Source organism: Humulus lupulus, chromosome 9, assembly GCF_963169125.1.
Source record: "Humulus lupulus chromosome 9, drHumLupu1.1, whole genome shotgun sequence".
Lineage (NCBI taxonomy): Eukaryota > Viridiplantae > Streptophyta > Magnoliopsida > Rosales > Cannabaceae > Humulus > Humulus lupulus.
Window position 1 is genome coordinate 1,646,796 of NC_084801.1, and position 16,378 is coordinate 1,663,173.

General features: G+C 34.4%; 1 protein-coding gene across 1 annotated transcript in view; it reads left to right on the forward strand.

Moving 5' to 3' along the window:
* The window catches only part of LOC133802015 (receptor-like protein Cf-9), a 50,943-nt gene that overhangs the window by 17,118 nt on the left and 17,447 nt on the right, over positions 1-16,378 (forward strand). The window contains exon 3 of the mRNA XM_062240247.1: positions 9,675-9,908. Within this exon, the coding sequence (XP_062096231.1) occupies positions 9,675-9,908 (234 nt within the window). The remainder of the gene's footprint in view (positions 1-9,674; positions 9,909-16,378) is intronic.

Consider the following 16,378-nt stretch of genomic DNA (forward strand, 5'->3'; position numbering starts at 1 on the left):
ACTGATTAGAACCATGTACAACAGCCCAAAAATTCATATCCACGATAAGGAAGCAAAAACGAACAATCGGAAACGTAAAACTACGAAGGAAATCTTTGAATATATACCTCTTACTGTGGCCGGTTCTTGGCGTGTTCTTCCTTCTCCTCAAGTTAGTCCAAAACACTATGAACACAAAAAAATCATTCGAAATGAATTTGGAACTCAGAATCTGAGAGAGAAATTAACACAAAGTAGGTCCGGACTTACGTTATTTTGTTCTGACTATTCTTGCACCGAACTCTCAAAACACTCCCTTCTTTCTCTAGCTTTCTTCTACAATCAAAACAGAGCTTCTAAGGGTGTGTCTAAAGTCCGTAATCCAAAGAAAACCAAGAAAAACTCACCTCTTGCCTTCTTCTTCTTGGACCCGAATGTACCACACTCTCAAGAACACCAAGTGTTCTTGATTTTTTCTCTCTCGGTTTCCCTTTCAAAATTTCGAAGATGGCTGAGCAAAATGAGAGAAACATGGCACCCCCTCTCAACCAACCTCTAATAACTACCCATGATCCTTTCAAAAACTTCCCGCCAAAACTTGATTTGTGTGGTTGGCCGAGACACACACTGAGAAGCACAATAATATATGTGCTGAAATGTTACATGCATTTTATCCAAAATAATGCATTAAACCATGGCTTAAAATAATTAAAATCAACTATGGTCTAAGCACTAAATAATGCAACTTTTAGTTCCTTGATGGTCACCTGGTCATAACCAATTGGGGGATTCCATCAATAAAATGAATCACAAAAGATTCCCAAACCAAAACCTAGCCTCCGAGACATTGAATCCTACTAAACCAGGTAGTAGGATCAATCTCGAAGCCTAAGGTTTAAATCCCCAAGCCAAAAACCTACTTTTGGCCAAAATGCCACTAAGGATCGCGACCCTCCCTCACCATGCCACGACCCGCCCCCTCAACCAGAAGCGGCCCCCTCTCAATTCCCCAACACGGGCCGCGGTCCTCCATCTCCATGCCGCGACACAACGGCCCTGCAGCTTCTCCCTTCCTCTTCCTCAAGCTTAGGCCGCGGCACTCTAGAACAGAGTCGCGGCCCCACCTGAAACTCAGCCAAAAACTCTTGTTTTTCCCCTTCGAACTCATTTCAAAACCTCATTAAAACTCTCCCAAGAACACAAAACAAAGCCACCAACTATTACCACAACTTATCCATCACACAAGCATTAAAACCTAATCCTTACACCAATCAATACTTCATCAAATTCCCCATTTACTAATCAAAACTCCAAACCTTAAAACCAGCACAAAACAAAGCAAGGCACTATAAGATGGAACTAGAACCTTACCTTAAGCTTGAATTAAAACCTCTTCAATGGTTGAACACTAGTCTAAGACCTCTAGCTTCAATCTCCAAGCTTGAATCCCCAAACTTGCTTCAAAATTCAAAGGAAGGAGAAGAGAAATGGTGAGGATCGTGAGGAAGGAAAAAAAGCTCTGTTTCTACAGCCTTCAACCTATATATAGCCTAGGTCAAAAGACTAAAATACCCTCCATGCTTAAATCCTCACTTAACAATCCCCAAGGGCAAAACCGTCACTTTCCACCTATCTCGTTAATCATAATTAACGCTATCCAATTCCCGATATTCTCAAATACCAATAAAAGTATATCTCATTACCCTTTTATTCTCGGTAATGCTCTAATCATTAAACCACCTGAGACTCACCTCGAGCCCCGAGCTTAAACTTGTTATGACCAAACCAATAGTTTGAATTCAAAGATCGTCTCGTGCCGAATGGCTCGAATAAATCCACATTATAATGTGGCCTCAACAATAGGTCACCAACATGCATACAAATATACAATTACTCCCTCAACGGACCAAATTACCAAAATACCCCTGTGATGAAATGTGGACCCACATGTATGCATTTAACATCATATTATAATATAATTCACATAAACATGCATATAATAGTTTAATGGCATAATAAAACAGTTATGGCCCTCCCGGCTTACTAATCCAACCATTAAACTGCATTAGGGATTTTGGGGCATTACATGATGTATACGGAGTTGTGTACTTGTTTTAGAGTCAATATTGTGCTTAAAACTGGCTGGGATTGAGTTTGGGATCGAATTGAGTAAGGTTGGCAAAACTGAAAATCGCAGAATTTATCCTCTATGAAGAGTCGGTGGACCGACCTATACACTTCGATCAACCGACATAGCTTATTTCTGGGGCATGAAAAACTTCATGCAATAGTCGACTGACCCAGAGCAAACGATCAACCAAACCCTTGTTGACTTTGTGGTTTCGGGTCCGATTTCAAGGGGTTTTGATGGATAACCTTAGGAGATCTAAAGCTAAGGTTCCTATGACATAATTGAACATGTTTAAAGTGTTTTAAGATCCTAAGAAGCTCATGGTTATTGATCATGGGTCTTATCTTATTCGAAAGAACTAAACCTACATGGTAATGATTGTGACTTAGGGCTATCTAAGGACGCTTGAAGGAGGTCTCACTCAAGATGGTATTTATATTAATATCTCTGGAATCCAGGTAAGAAAAAGTTGGCATCTGCACATAGAGTGGGCATTAGCCCATTATTTGAGATACGATTATTACCGTAGCATTGAAATTGAACTTGGGCTATGTTCCCTTGTTACATACTTATTATTGTGTATATTTGTTGTGTAAAATCGATACACAAGTGCACGTAATCGTAACAAGTAATAAAGAGTAAGTGAGATCGTTCTCACGAGGACTGTATATTAAGTACCAAAACTTAATTCCTATTTCTATTTGGCTAACGATAATTGAGTCTCAAGAATTAACTAAAATTATAAAACAAAAATCTGAAATTAATTTCAAAAACTGAAAATAAACAACGTTAAGAAAATTCAGTGGATTAAAAACTAGGATAATCAATTTCATCAACCATCCTCTTTAAGTCTTATTAACACAAATCTTACTATTCAATTCTTCTCTTGTGATAGCAGGTCAACAATAATAACTTATATTCGTACTAGGATATATAAGTCTCAATCCTATGCAAATTTTCTACATCTCTGTGATAAATAAACATAAGATAAGCATTAAGATTAACAACCCTAAAACTACACAGACCACAGGTACTCTCGTCCTAATATGAAATCTATGTTTATTCGATTACAGCATATTCAATTCTCACTTCTTAGATTTTGAATCAAAATCATATATTTCATGTCAATGGTGATCAATCATTCACAAGCATTAAATTCAAATTGAATAAATCACAAGATAAAATTAAAATCATAAAACTTGTATTAATTTAAAATAAAAGTTCAGGAGAATCCATTAACACCCTAGAAAAATAGTTTAGTTCATGATCAAATTCATAATAACCATAGAAGAAATAAAAAGCATCCAAAAGAAGAAAACTGTGATGAATTCTTTGTTTCCACTTGCAATCCTCCACAATGTGCCTTCAGCCGTCTCCTAGGGTTAATCTCCTCCTTAAAACGTCATTAAGAAAGCTTTTATAATCCCTAATTAATTATGTGCGATAGAACAAAATTGCCCTTGAAAAATACCCTAAATTCGGCTTCCGTACGGATTGGCGCCGCGGCTCCATATGATAGAGCCGCAGCTCTAGTCCACTCTGCCATCCAGATTCCGACTCTGGATCTTGTAGCGCCGCAGCGCTGCTTGATAGAGCTGCAGCTCTAATTCAAATTTTAATAGAGCCTCAGCTCTGTCTGATAGAGTTGCAGCTCTAATGCTGACAGATTTTTTTTCTCTTCTCTGAAACTCTTAGGGCTGCGGCTCTAATTCCAACTTTTCACCAAATCATCAATTTGACCCCCGGTTTCGCCTAATTTCCATTTCTTAGCCCGTTTAACACCATTTCATCAAGAATTAAGCGATTTTCCTCCAATTTCAAGCTATTTCCTTCATAACCACACTTAATCCTGAAAACACAATAAACACCGGCATAATATCGCACAAAACCAAATAAAAGACTAAAATTGCATCTTAAAACACGCCATAAAAACATACCAAAACTAGTCCTAACAATATTGGTCATTAGAAGAGAGTTAACACTGTTTGAATGACATTGATTTATATTTATGCATTCTTCTTGCATTATGTTATTTTTATTGATTTATCTGTATGATATGTGTTGTGATAATTGTTATGCCATGTTGAACTTTTCTTGCTTTGGCTCATGGTGCTCTATGTTGTAAGTAAGGGCAAAGGAAAGCTAGATCAACCATGGGTGTGTACATGTTCGACCTGCTTTACCTACGGGGTCGAGTTATCTGAGGAACTTGAGTCAAAAAGTCTAATTTTGTCGCTTAGGCCGACTACTTTTGGAATCAACTGTTATAACTTTATTTTGTTTTAAACTAAACGAGATCCATGTGTAACTTTTATACCTTTGATAAATGTGGTTTGATTCCTTTTATAAATTTTTCAGCATTTATTTACCATTTTATTTCTAAATGACACTTTGGGTCAAAACATCTTGCCTAACAAGATGAGCAATATTTTAAGCACACTAGGTAATGGTCATGGATTATGAAGGTGTTACATTAATAATTATTGAGCTCAAATCTACAATTTGATTATAGATTAATTATTCGCTAGTGAATTAATGGTACTTAAGGATCAAGAGGTAATTAAAAGGCTAAAACAGTAATCTTGACCAGATCTAATTAACGAAACAATAAATGGAGGACATAACTACATTTATTGATTATATCAATGGACTTAAAGAGAAAACTCTATAAATACTTAGAGTGCAATTCCATATTTATAGTGGAGTAATCATGAAATTAATAAATAAGATTATATTATATTAAAGAGTTTAATTAATAATATGGTTTATTGGAGGTTCGTATTATAGGTCCACGGTCCCCATGTCACCTCTGTCCTACACTAGTACTGTCAAGGGTAAGGATGTCAAAAGAAAGATTTGTAGAGAGAATGGCTTAATTGCAAAGGAATTAACTTTTTGGGGCAAGGAAATAATTATGTGATAGTTATGGGAAATTAATTAATTATTTAAATATATAGTTTTTATTTTGAAAAAAATTATGTTAAAATAAATATTAATATGGAGAGATTTATAATAGGATATTTATTTATTTATCTAAAACTAATATTTTAAGATAAAGTTAATTTTGAATTAACTGATATTTATTTTGGGATAAATATATTATCTTAAATATTAATTAAACAAACAAATGAGAAAATTAGGAAAATCCCTAATGTGGCTCACGACACACACACTATACAGTCAATGTGTGGGGCCACACAGGAATAGAAAATATCAATGGGATTTGAATTTTGAATTTCAAACTTATATGTTTATTTAATTATATATTTAATTTCTTTCAAATATGATTTAAATTAAATAGGTTATAACTGATCAATTTTATTTTAAATGAAATAAAGATTAATTAAATTGGTTAATTATCTTTTCAAACTTGAAAGAAGCGATACTTTTAGATTAAGCGTTCATAAGTTGTTTTGACTATCAGACTCTTTCTCAAGAAAGAAACGATAGAATTTCCTAACCATGAAATTCTAATCATAACATCCACTCTCTTCTCAAACATTTCTAGATCTCATGTGTTGAATACATCTAGAAAGATCTAAATCAACCTTTGAATTCTACATGCCTACACACGCCCTTGTGTGTTTGAGGATTGATCTGGAAGATCTAGGTGTGAGAGCTTTTAAAAAATGATAGGAAGATCGTTGATTTATACAAAAAAATTCAAGGATTCTTGATAGGCTTCAAGAGGTAATTTTTTATCTATTTGTATGTGATTTAATATATCTATATACGTATGATCCTGACTAGTATTAATAAATTTTTAAAAGATCCATTCTGCTACGTATCCTGATTTATCATATTTAATACCAACACGAATATCTTTCACAACCTTCGTTGTTGGAGTCATTGTCCTTAAATCACTCCATATTGTGCACCATTAAATTTCCACCGTCAAATTTTAAAGTGTTCTCTAATTGGGTCATTGTTTCTTCAAATTCTAATTTATGCTATTCATGCTCATATAGTTGGTATATTGTAGGGTCTTGGAATAATGGAGGATATTGGTGAGTCCAACCTTGCAGTGACTAATCCCAATGCCAATGGTAATCAAAATGTGTCATATCATTCAACAACTTCATTATAATTTCATGGCCCCTTCTTAATAACAGTTCTCCAGTTACCTCTTCTCCATAGTCTACCTAACTTCTTGTTTCATAATCCAACCAATTATAAAATAAGATTGTAAGACACCCCCTGAGAAATTGTGGTGACAACTCTCCACCAATTCATTAAATCTCCTCCAAGCAGAGTAAAATGGCTCCTTGTGTTGTTAGGAAAAATCCACGTGTAATCTTGATAAAGTATTTTTTTTATTTACCTCGCAAGTCAAATGCAGATAAGAAACATAAGTTAAATACAAGAAAAAAACAACTTAAAATTGAACTAATTTTATTGATATTAATACACACAATCACCGGCAACGGGGCAAAAAACTTGAGGAAGTTATATACTATGCAAGTACACTAAACCAAGATGGGTAATTTTGTCCAATAATGTGTTTGGAGAATATATTTTTCCAACTTTAAGTGATGTTAGCATACTTTTTTAAATAAGGCATACTAAAAAGCATATAACCTCTAATTTACCCGTACTTTTTTATTATCATTTAGTATTTTTGTAAAAGTGAACCATTAGATATAAGATCAAATCAATCCAATGGCTGAAACACTCAAACGATCGACATAGAAACTGTCTCTTGGCAAGTGGATAAAATCCTATTACTATAATTCATGAAATAATAATTACTTTGTGCGAGCATGCCTTTTACTTCTTATGGTAGGAGCATTTCTATATGTTTGATGCGTGTAAAAATTATAATTTAATTTTTTTTATATGATGGTGTATATTATATTTATTTGAAATATTTTATCAGTTTTTAAAATATTTTGAATAATTTACGATACTGAAAATAAGTTTCAAAATAACTTGTTTTACGCTCGTAAAAAAACAAGATTCAAAACAACTTATTTCTTATTTTCATTAGTGTAAATTCTTTTCCCAAAAATTTGTGGGGATTCTAAATAACTATATTGTACACCGTCATATAAAAAAAATTAATTTTGATCTTTTCATATACAAAAAACACGAAAAATAAATTGTTTTTAAGCCTGTTTTATACGCGCGTGAAAAAAATTATTTTGAAGTTTATTTTGATACTATAAATTATTCAAAATTTCTTAAAAATGAGTGAGATATTTACAATAACTACAATATATATGCCATCGTCTAAAAAAAATTGAAATAATAAGTCACACTCAAGACTTTTCTCTCCCATTGACTTTAGAAGGAAGTATATATAAAAGATCGACCAACACATATTTTGGAATTTGAAAGCAACACACTTGACTAGTGAGCACTTGCAATAAAATAAATCCTTTTTTTCGAAGACATTAAAAATTTTCAAATATTATTAAAATGTTCTCTTTACATCTATAAATTATAATTCATTCTTTAAGTAAAAAAGTTTCCCATTGAGATGAACGAAAATGATTAAAAAATAATAATAGTAAAATAATATATATATATATATATATTACATATACTAATACAAATAACAACGTGTCATGTACATTTTCTTAGTTTTATTTATATAATTTATTAATTATTTTTATTAAATTTATATTAATGTCATATAAATTTTAAACAAATATGTTATTTTAATTAAATAATTTATTTATTTTTGTTTAAGTTTAAGTTTGTTCTAATTTTTGAATTTATGAGTGATAATATTATATGTGAATTTGAAATTTAAGTTTGTTGCTAGTTTTTTTTAAAAAAAAAGAAGTTTGTTGCTAATTGAAAATAAATTATATTATATATTTAATATGATATTATTATAATATTGAGTTTAAGTTTAATTAAATTTGATTTCCGTTATAAAAAATATGATTTTATTATCTTTAAATAATTATCATTATAAAATATCTCAAAAATATCATACTTTAATTTGTTTAATTATTTATTTATTATTTTTAAATAATTATTATTGTAAAATATCTCAAAAATATCATTTTTTTATTTTTTATTTATTTTATTTAAGTTTAACGGTGTTTATAATTTACCGTTAAATACAAGAATATTCTGTTAAATATAAAAATATTCCGTTAAAGTTAACATTAAAAAAAACTGTTAAAACCAAGAATTTCTGTTATCTTTACACATTTTATATAGAAGATATATAAAAACAAAGTATGGTCTTTTTTGAAAGCTAGGTGTAAAATATTAAAGTGATATTTGGTGATATAATTTTAAAGATAACATAATTAATTAGCAAACCATTAAGATTGTTAGTAAGAAAAAAAAGGGAAATTTGATTAATCATACTTACATTAGCTTAATAATTAAAATTTGAACCAAAGTTAACCACCATATGATATCAATGCTCATCTTTCATTTAATACCAAAAATACCCCTCTCATAACACCTTTCCTCTCTATTCTCCCTCTTCCTCTCTACCTCTCTTCACCATACCTCTCTTCACCATACATTCTCTCTCACTCTCTCTTCACCATACGTTTTACACACAAGATTTTTATACTAAAATCTTGCAAGAAAGATACACATTCGGACATTGTGGATTGTTTGAGGAGAAACACCAAGCTTTGTGTTATTTTTGCTCATAGTGAAGAGATTAAATGGGTAAGTGATTTTCTTTGATTCTTGTTGTTGTTGGTTGCTTTTATGATTCATAATGCTGTTTATATGTTGGATCTGTAGTATTTTTTGCTGTTTTTTTGGGTGAAAATCGTGTTATGTGAAAATCTGCGTTTTCTTGGGTTCCCTGAGTTTTTTTCTATATGCCTGATAGTGTCCGATAGAGACCCGATACAGGCACGATAGTTGTTGAGTTTCAAGGTTAGGGATGAAGGTCCGATGGCAACCCGATGGTTGCCCGATAGTTTGGTTACCCGATGGTTATAAAGGTACGATGGCTACCCGATGGTTGCCCCGATTATTATTTTAAATCTATACACCCTTTTAAGTACGTTAATTGATCGATAGTAGTCTGATATATGCCCGATTGTTATTATTAAGTTACTGCGGACCTAATAGTACGATGGTACTCGATGTTACCCGATACTTGCCTGATATTAGTGTTTTAAGTGATCAAAAAACATAAATAAAACTTTGCCCGATACCGCCCGATATGGCCCGATACTGGTACGATGCCAAAACATTTGAACTAAATTTCGACATTTTGTTGCTATTTACTGATTTTTTTTCTTTGTACATGATAGGGTCAACTTTGTTCGCGTACTTAATGTATAATGGTGTTTGGGAGCGTGAAGGTAGAGATTGGGTTTTTAATGGAGCCGAAAATTTAATGTTCGAGTTGGAGAAGGACATAACTTACTCACAACTTGTTGAACTTCTGTACTCAGAGCTGGAGGTTGACAAAGTGCAGTATGACCTGAAATTAGAAGTGAATTATAAGTACATGAAAGGGTTAATGTATCGGCCTGAACTTATAAGGAATGACAAGAATGTAAGCTTATATTTGTCAATGCTTTTGAAGAAGCCAGATGAATTTGTTCCCCTTTTTGTGACTTTGGTGGAGAAGAATATCATTGTTGATCGTAATCCTCCACCAAGTACTGTTAAGGATACTCGTAGTGAGGTTGGGACTTATGTTCCAGAAACAAATCCGGAGGTGCTGGTAGCCACTGCTATACCTGAATCAAACCCTTTCATACCAACAGTTGACCATGTAGCACAGATGCCATTTCATGATGATTTTCCTGATTGTCCTGACCCTGAAAATGATTTTGAGGGCAATGACGACCAAGAAACAGAGGTCCGTTCTCAAGCTTTAAGCCTGAGTCCACCGTCGTACCAAATACCGAGGCAAACAACATGTAGAAGTAGACCCCGTAGAGAAGATCGCCAAACACCTGGTACTAGTAGTAGTCGTCCAGACGGAACAAATGATGCTAGAGAATTTAGTGATCCACTCTCTTCTTCGACATATTATAGTAAATTCAAAGCTTAGATGTTTACAAGAGAAGACATTGAGGATAATAGTCACTATATATCTATGGGTGGCACATCGGGCGGGGAGATTCATTTAGGAAAGTTTTTCAGAGACAAGGAACATTTAAAGAAGGTTGCTGGCTTGTTTGCAATGAAGAAGGGATTCGACTTTATAGTTAAGAAGTCTGGTACTGATGTTTGGTATATTACATGCAAGGATCCTGATTGTGGGTGGAGGTTAAGAGGGAAGAAGAAGCAACTTTCTAACATGTTCGAGGTGACAACATTTGAAAATGTACACACATGTTCCCTCGATGTTCGAAAAAAAGATAACTGTCAAGCATCACCTTTGGTAGTTGCCGAACTGATCAAGGATAAATTCTCAGTTAACGGTTCAGATTATTTAGCCTCCAAAATAAGAGAAGATATGAAGAATTCTTTCGGGATCGAAATGAGTTATGAGAAGGCTTGGAGATGCAGAGAGAAAGCACTCCACATAGTTAGGGGTACGCCTGAAGCTTCATATTCGAAGTTACCTGGGTACTTGCACATGCTGCAGTTGAACAATCTCGATTCCATTACTGATTTCAAGGTAGACGAGGGTCGCTTCAAGTATTGCTTTTTTTCTCTGGGTGCTTGTAGGCGGGGATTCAAGTTTTGTCGACCTGTTATATGTATTGATGGGTCCTTCTTGAAAACTAGGTATGGTGGCCAAATGTTTTGTGCCGTGGCATTGGATTCAGACAGCCACATATTTCCGATTGCTTTCGCAATGGTTGACAGTGAGAACCACGACTCTTGGACCTATTTCATGAGGAAGTTGAAACAAGTGATTGGTGATGTTGAGAACTTAGCATTCGTATCGGATAGGCATCAAAGCATTGTTCATGCTTTGGAACTTGTCTTCCCTGATGCACCCCATGGCGCATGCTACCACCACATTATTATGAACGTGGCTAGCAAGTTCAAGACTGATTGCTTCACGGATCATATTTACAGTTGTGCATACTCGTATAAGAAGACAGATTTTGAAAGAGAATTTGAAAAGATAAAAGCAATGGATGTTCGAGTTGCACTATATCTTGAGGGCATTGGATTTGAAAGATGGGTTCGTGCGTACTTTCCAGGGGACCGTTACAATGTAATGACAAGTAATTGGGCTGAAAGTTTCAACAGCAAAACTAAGGACGCAAGAGCCTTCCCGATCACTGCTTTTGTTGAATTCATCAGGTTTACTATTCAAACATGGTTTGCTACTCGAAAGGAAAACGCTGAAAAGTGTAGCACGACTCTATCACCAGTTATGGAGGGGGACTTGTCATGTCAATTTGAGAAATCTCGGTTCTTAAGCGTCGACAGAGCTGGACCTTATACATTTAATGTCCACCCCGGAGGAACAGTTCAGAGCGGTGGTATAGTTGATTTGGAGGCACGACAATGCAGTTGCGGCCTATTCCAAATCATGAAGATTCCTTGTCCACATGCATGTGCTGCTGCTCAAGAACGAAATATTAGCATGTACGCATTGTGCTCTCAATATTACACAAGAGAGAGTTGGAAGAGCACATATGAGGGGACAATTATGCCAGTTGGTGATGAGGATGATTGGGAATTGCCTGAAGACATTAAGAACATCCAAGTTGGAGTACCGATTGAGAAGAAACCTGTAGGCCGACCGAAGAAGCAAAAGGTCGGACGAATTAGGAAAAATCGATATCCTTCTAATGGAGACAAGGTTGTGATACAACGATGTTGTAGCAAGTGTGGTGGTAAAGGGCACAACAAAGCGTCTTGCAAGTACCGAGGTTAACTTGTTTTGTTTGTATTCTAGTTGACCTATTATGTTTTATTTCTGCTTGAACTAGTAATATTTGTTATGTGCTGGATTTTGCAGGTTTTTTTCTGTTTTTTTCTCCATTATGAAACTCTTAAATATGTAATAATCCAGTGTTGGTTCGATAGTGCACGATGCCGGTACGACAATGCACGATATTGTTTGTTGTAGGATTATTTAAATGTATCTTACAATATGGTACGACGTTGCTCGATGTAGTACGATAGTTAATGTACGACATTAGGGTACGATAATGTACGATATTGGTCCGATAATGGTACGATGGTATGGTTTCAGTACAGTTCGTGAAATTTGTGAGGCATGTGAGGGTACGATAGAGTACGATAGTGATCGACGATAGTACGATGCAAAGATTAAGCACATTAAAATGTAGTAATTACAAAAAGAGCAATCAAAAAAATTATACAATTCAAAAAAATTAAGACCGTTCAACATAAGTTTTGGTAGAATAAGTCTACACACCACCTTTGCCTAAAAAATTTCATATTATTGTCAGTTACATTATCAAATGGTAGTTGTAGAAGCTTATGTTCAATATGCTCAATTACGTAACATCCGCAATCGCCACTGCATTAGAAAATAAACAATAATTTAATAAAGTTTTGTAATTAAGAAATAATAATTAATATGTGATATTTAATAAAGTTCACCTGGATTTTGTTTGCGGTACGAATTCACGTGGAATGAGTTTCCAATCGAAGGGTCTGACCTGACTCTCTGATGCTGTCAACTGAGGCGCGAGTATAACGTCATGGTTCTCAAATAAACCGGACTGTCGCATGACCGACGGGAAAATGGTACACCAGTCAACCATCAAGCTGATCAAATCGTTTTCGGAAATTGATCCAATACTGGAGTCAAAGATGTTGAGCATCCACCCATTCAGGTCTGCCTCTACAGCTACCCAATGCATTTGGTCTTTCAAGAAAAGGGCAAAATAAATGAACTCCTTGTTCTGCCAACTCGGTAAGAACTGGACTGCATCACCCCTAACCAGGTCCAATATACTGTCATCCCAACTAAATCTAGAGTAGTCAGAACCTGGAAAAGCGTCCCACCGACCCTTCAATGATTCGGGAAAAATTGTAGGCATAACAACACATTTCTGAGGGTACACGTTAGGATAAAATTCTAGACGCCTCCTCATGAGATGGAATGCTGCATCTAAATGTTACATTAAAGGAAAATTAAGTCAGTAACCACATTATCGTACCAAAATAAACAAACAAAAAACTATCAGACATGAATATAGTAACTATCGTACCCCAATCGTACCATTATCGTACCCCAATCGTACATGAATATAGTAATAATAAAACCTTCTATCGTACCCATATCGTGTTAATGTCGTACCATCATCGTACCTTTATGGCAAAAACTAGTATTATTGTAGAGTCCGAGAACTTTACTTAGCTAATTGTTTAGTAGTATTATAGTATGTTTAGTGTTATCATTGTTACTTTGGATTTTTGGTTCAGACCGGGAGTTATTTGGACACTCATAGTAGTACTTATAGATTTTCTAAGTTTAACCTATAGTTTAAGAATATTAAGTATAACCTAAGGTTTGATTAATGTGTCTGATATTAAGGAATATATTATTATATTATAAGGTTTAGACATCAACCAATAGGATTTTAAGCACATGTTTTGAATGGTAATTAAGGATTTAGTATTTTTGAGGATTAAATTAAATAAGGGTAAAAGTTTGAATGTATAGGGTCAGTCAACAGCTTTGAGCACGTTGAGGGCTTAGTCAAGGCTGTTTACTCCATTCAAACTCAGCTAAAAATGTGTAAATTCGTGTTTAAATATTCAGCGTATGCCGATATATCGCAGCTATAGGGGGCGATATGTCGCAGCACGTAGATACGGAAAACACGAATCGATGCACGGTCGCCTCGGGAAAAAAGGTCCAGGCGATATATCGCCTATAGGGGGCGATATATCGCCTCCACCAGGATGAATTCAAATACATTTGAATTCTTTTCCCTTCAGCCATTCAAACTCCTTCAACAGTCCAGCATCTTCTGAACGAGTCTTCAGCCTCTGCTGAACGATTATTCAAATGATTTTCACCTAAAAAGCCATTATTTTTATTCAAGTAAAATCAAGATATTTTCATTCCCAAACTCTATAAATAGGACCTAGTACCCAGCCATTATTCACCATTTGCTCTAAGTTCAGAGGCTGCTAGTGTTAAGTGAGTGAGAGAGTGTAAACACTTGGTTTGGGGAAAAACTATAAGCTTAAACATCATAAGCTTATCAAACACTTGGGAAGTAAGTGAGTGCTATAGTATTTCGGTGGATGTTAGATTGATCTTGCAATCTTTGAGGTAAACCCAAAAACTCTAGTCCTTTCTGTATTCTATGTTATTTCTTTTCTCAAAACCTTCTACTCAGTCCCCTAACCTTATTCTTATTTTTGGTTAGGGAATCCAAGTTCTTAAGCACTTAAGTGGTGGTAAGCATATTTTCGTTTAATGGTTTAGTCTTCCTATTCTCTTCATTTCATCTCCTTTCTTTAGACTCACCCTTGTTCATTGTGGTTTTAGGAGTGTTCCAAAAGTCCTAACTCAGTCCATTTTATCCCGGTAACTTTGGTAAGGAAAATAGGCTAGAAATAATATGTTATGTGCTTATGTTATCTATATGTTTATGTTATTAAAAGTGTTATGATATGTATATGTGTATGTAGGCTTGGGCATATGACCCATATGACTAACAAGACCCCAAATGGGTTATGGGCATATGACCTACTTAGCTAGTAGGACCCCATTAACCCCATGGGCATATGCTTGTTTAGTCTATGAGACCCCAAGTAATAATGGCCATTATAATAAGTGTATGTTATATGTATTATGTTAAGTCTTTATGTTTTCTTATGAAATTATGTATATGACTATGTGTTAGGTTTTCCTTGCTGGGCATTAGGCTCACTCCTTTCTGTTTATGTGCAGGAAAATAAGTTTAGAGGCGGTAAGATTCGTGACGCTTGGAGGATGTGTATCGATGATGAATGGAGTCAAGGGGCCGAGCGTTATTCGATTCGAGGATATAGTCTCCTTTTATGTTTTCATGGTTTTTATGTGTATTTTCCGCATTATTATGTAATGTCTTTTATTTTAAATCTTGTTTTTTTTTAAAGACAATGGGATCCCAAAATCCTTCTTAGTATTCTGTTTATTTGTAAATAACTCTTATTTTCAAGATACTCAATAAATTATGGTATTTTCATAAAAATGTAAGTTTTATGTATAGTTTCGATAATGGTCCAATTAGTCTAGATTAGTGGGTCATTACAGTTGGTATCAGAGCAAACGGTTCCTTCGCATGAAGTTCTCCTCGATACACATGCTCAAAGCTCCGAATCGGACCGCCAAGTAAGTGTTTAAGTTACAAGTTACAAGTTACTTTGTCTATGTGTATAGCTAACAACTTTAGTGTTTATGTTTCAGTTAAAAATGAATGGAGCTTTAACCTACCAAGATATCCGAGCCATTAAGGCCTTAAAAAGAATAAGGGAGCCAAGAAACACCGTAGGAGCCTTAGAAAGGATTACACGAAGGTTGCTTTTGTTTCACCAAGCAATAGGTGGCCTTCAAGAGGCTAAACAAATAATGCTAAGATCAACAGAACAGTATGTATTAGTGATTAGGTTGTTTAAAGATTTCCATCCTGTAATAGCAGCCTTAGAAGAAATATGGGAAGAAATGAATGATGAGGATGAATCACCATTAGCAATGAGATACTATTTCCTCTTAGTTAGGTTCACCGCAAAATTTGAATTTCAATTCACCAAGGAGCAAAAGAATAGGATTCTCACAAACCTTCCTAGAGGGCATTTTGATGCTCATGATAATGATGACTATGAGGCTATAGATGATGATATGTTAGATGACGGATCGGATGTAGAAGATCCCGATTTTTAGATTAGTAGTTTTTATTTGTTTTATTTACTTTTATGTTATGATTGTAATAAGTGAAATTGTTTTCCAAATGAATAAACATGCTATTTGAATATCATGTGTGAGTTTGAAATTTTTTTTCACAATCATAATAAATACTAAATAAAATGAATAATGACTGAGTTCGGTGAGGGTGGATACGAATCAATGAACCTGGTTTCCTTGTTGAGAGTTAGGGGGCCTTAGTAGTGGGAACGATTTTACTGATCCCAGCCCTCCCTCAATATGGTTAACTTTGGAACAAAGATAAGTTTCGAGCCTGAGAATTAAGTCATATAGGATGATTAGAAACACACTTAGAAAATAAATATGACTTGTTTTTCTAAGTATAGAAACCCACTCTAATAATAAATAAAGACCTATATAATTTTTCATAAAAAGTCATAATAAATAGGTCCGAGATATGTTTGTTTTAGAATAAGTTTTTGCCTTAGAGCCTATTAGGAAAAAGTTCTAACATGTTTCTTTTA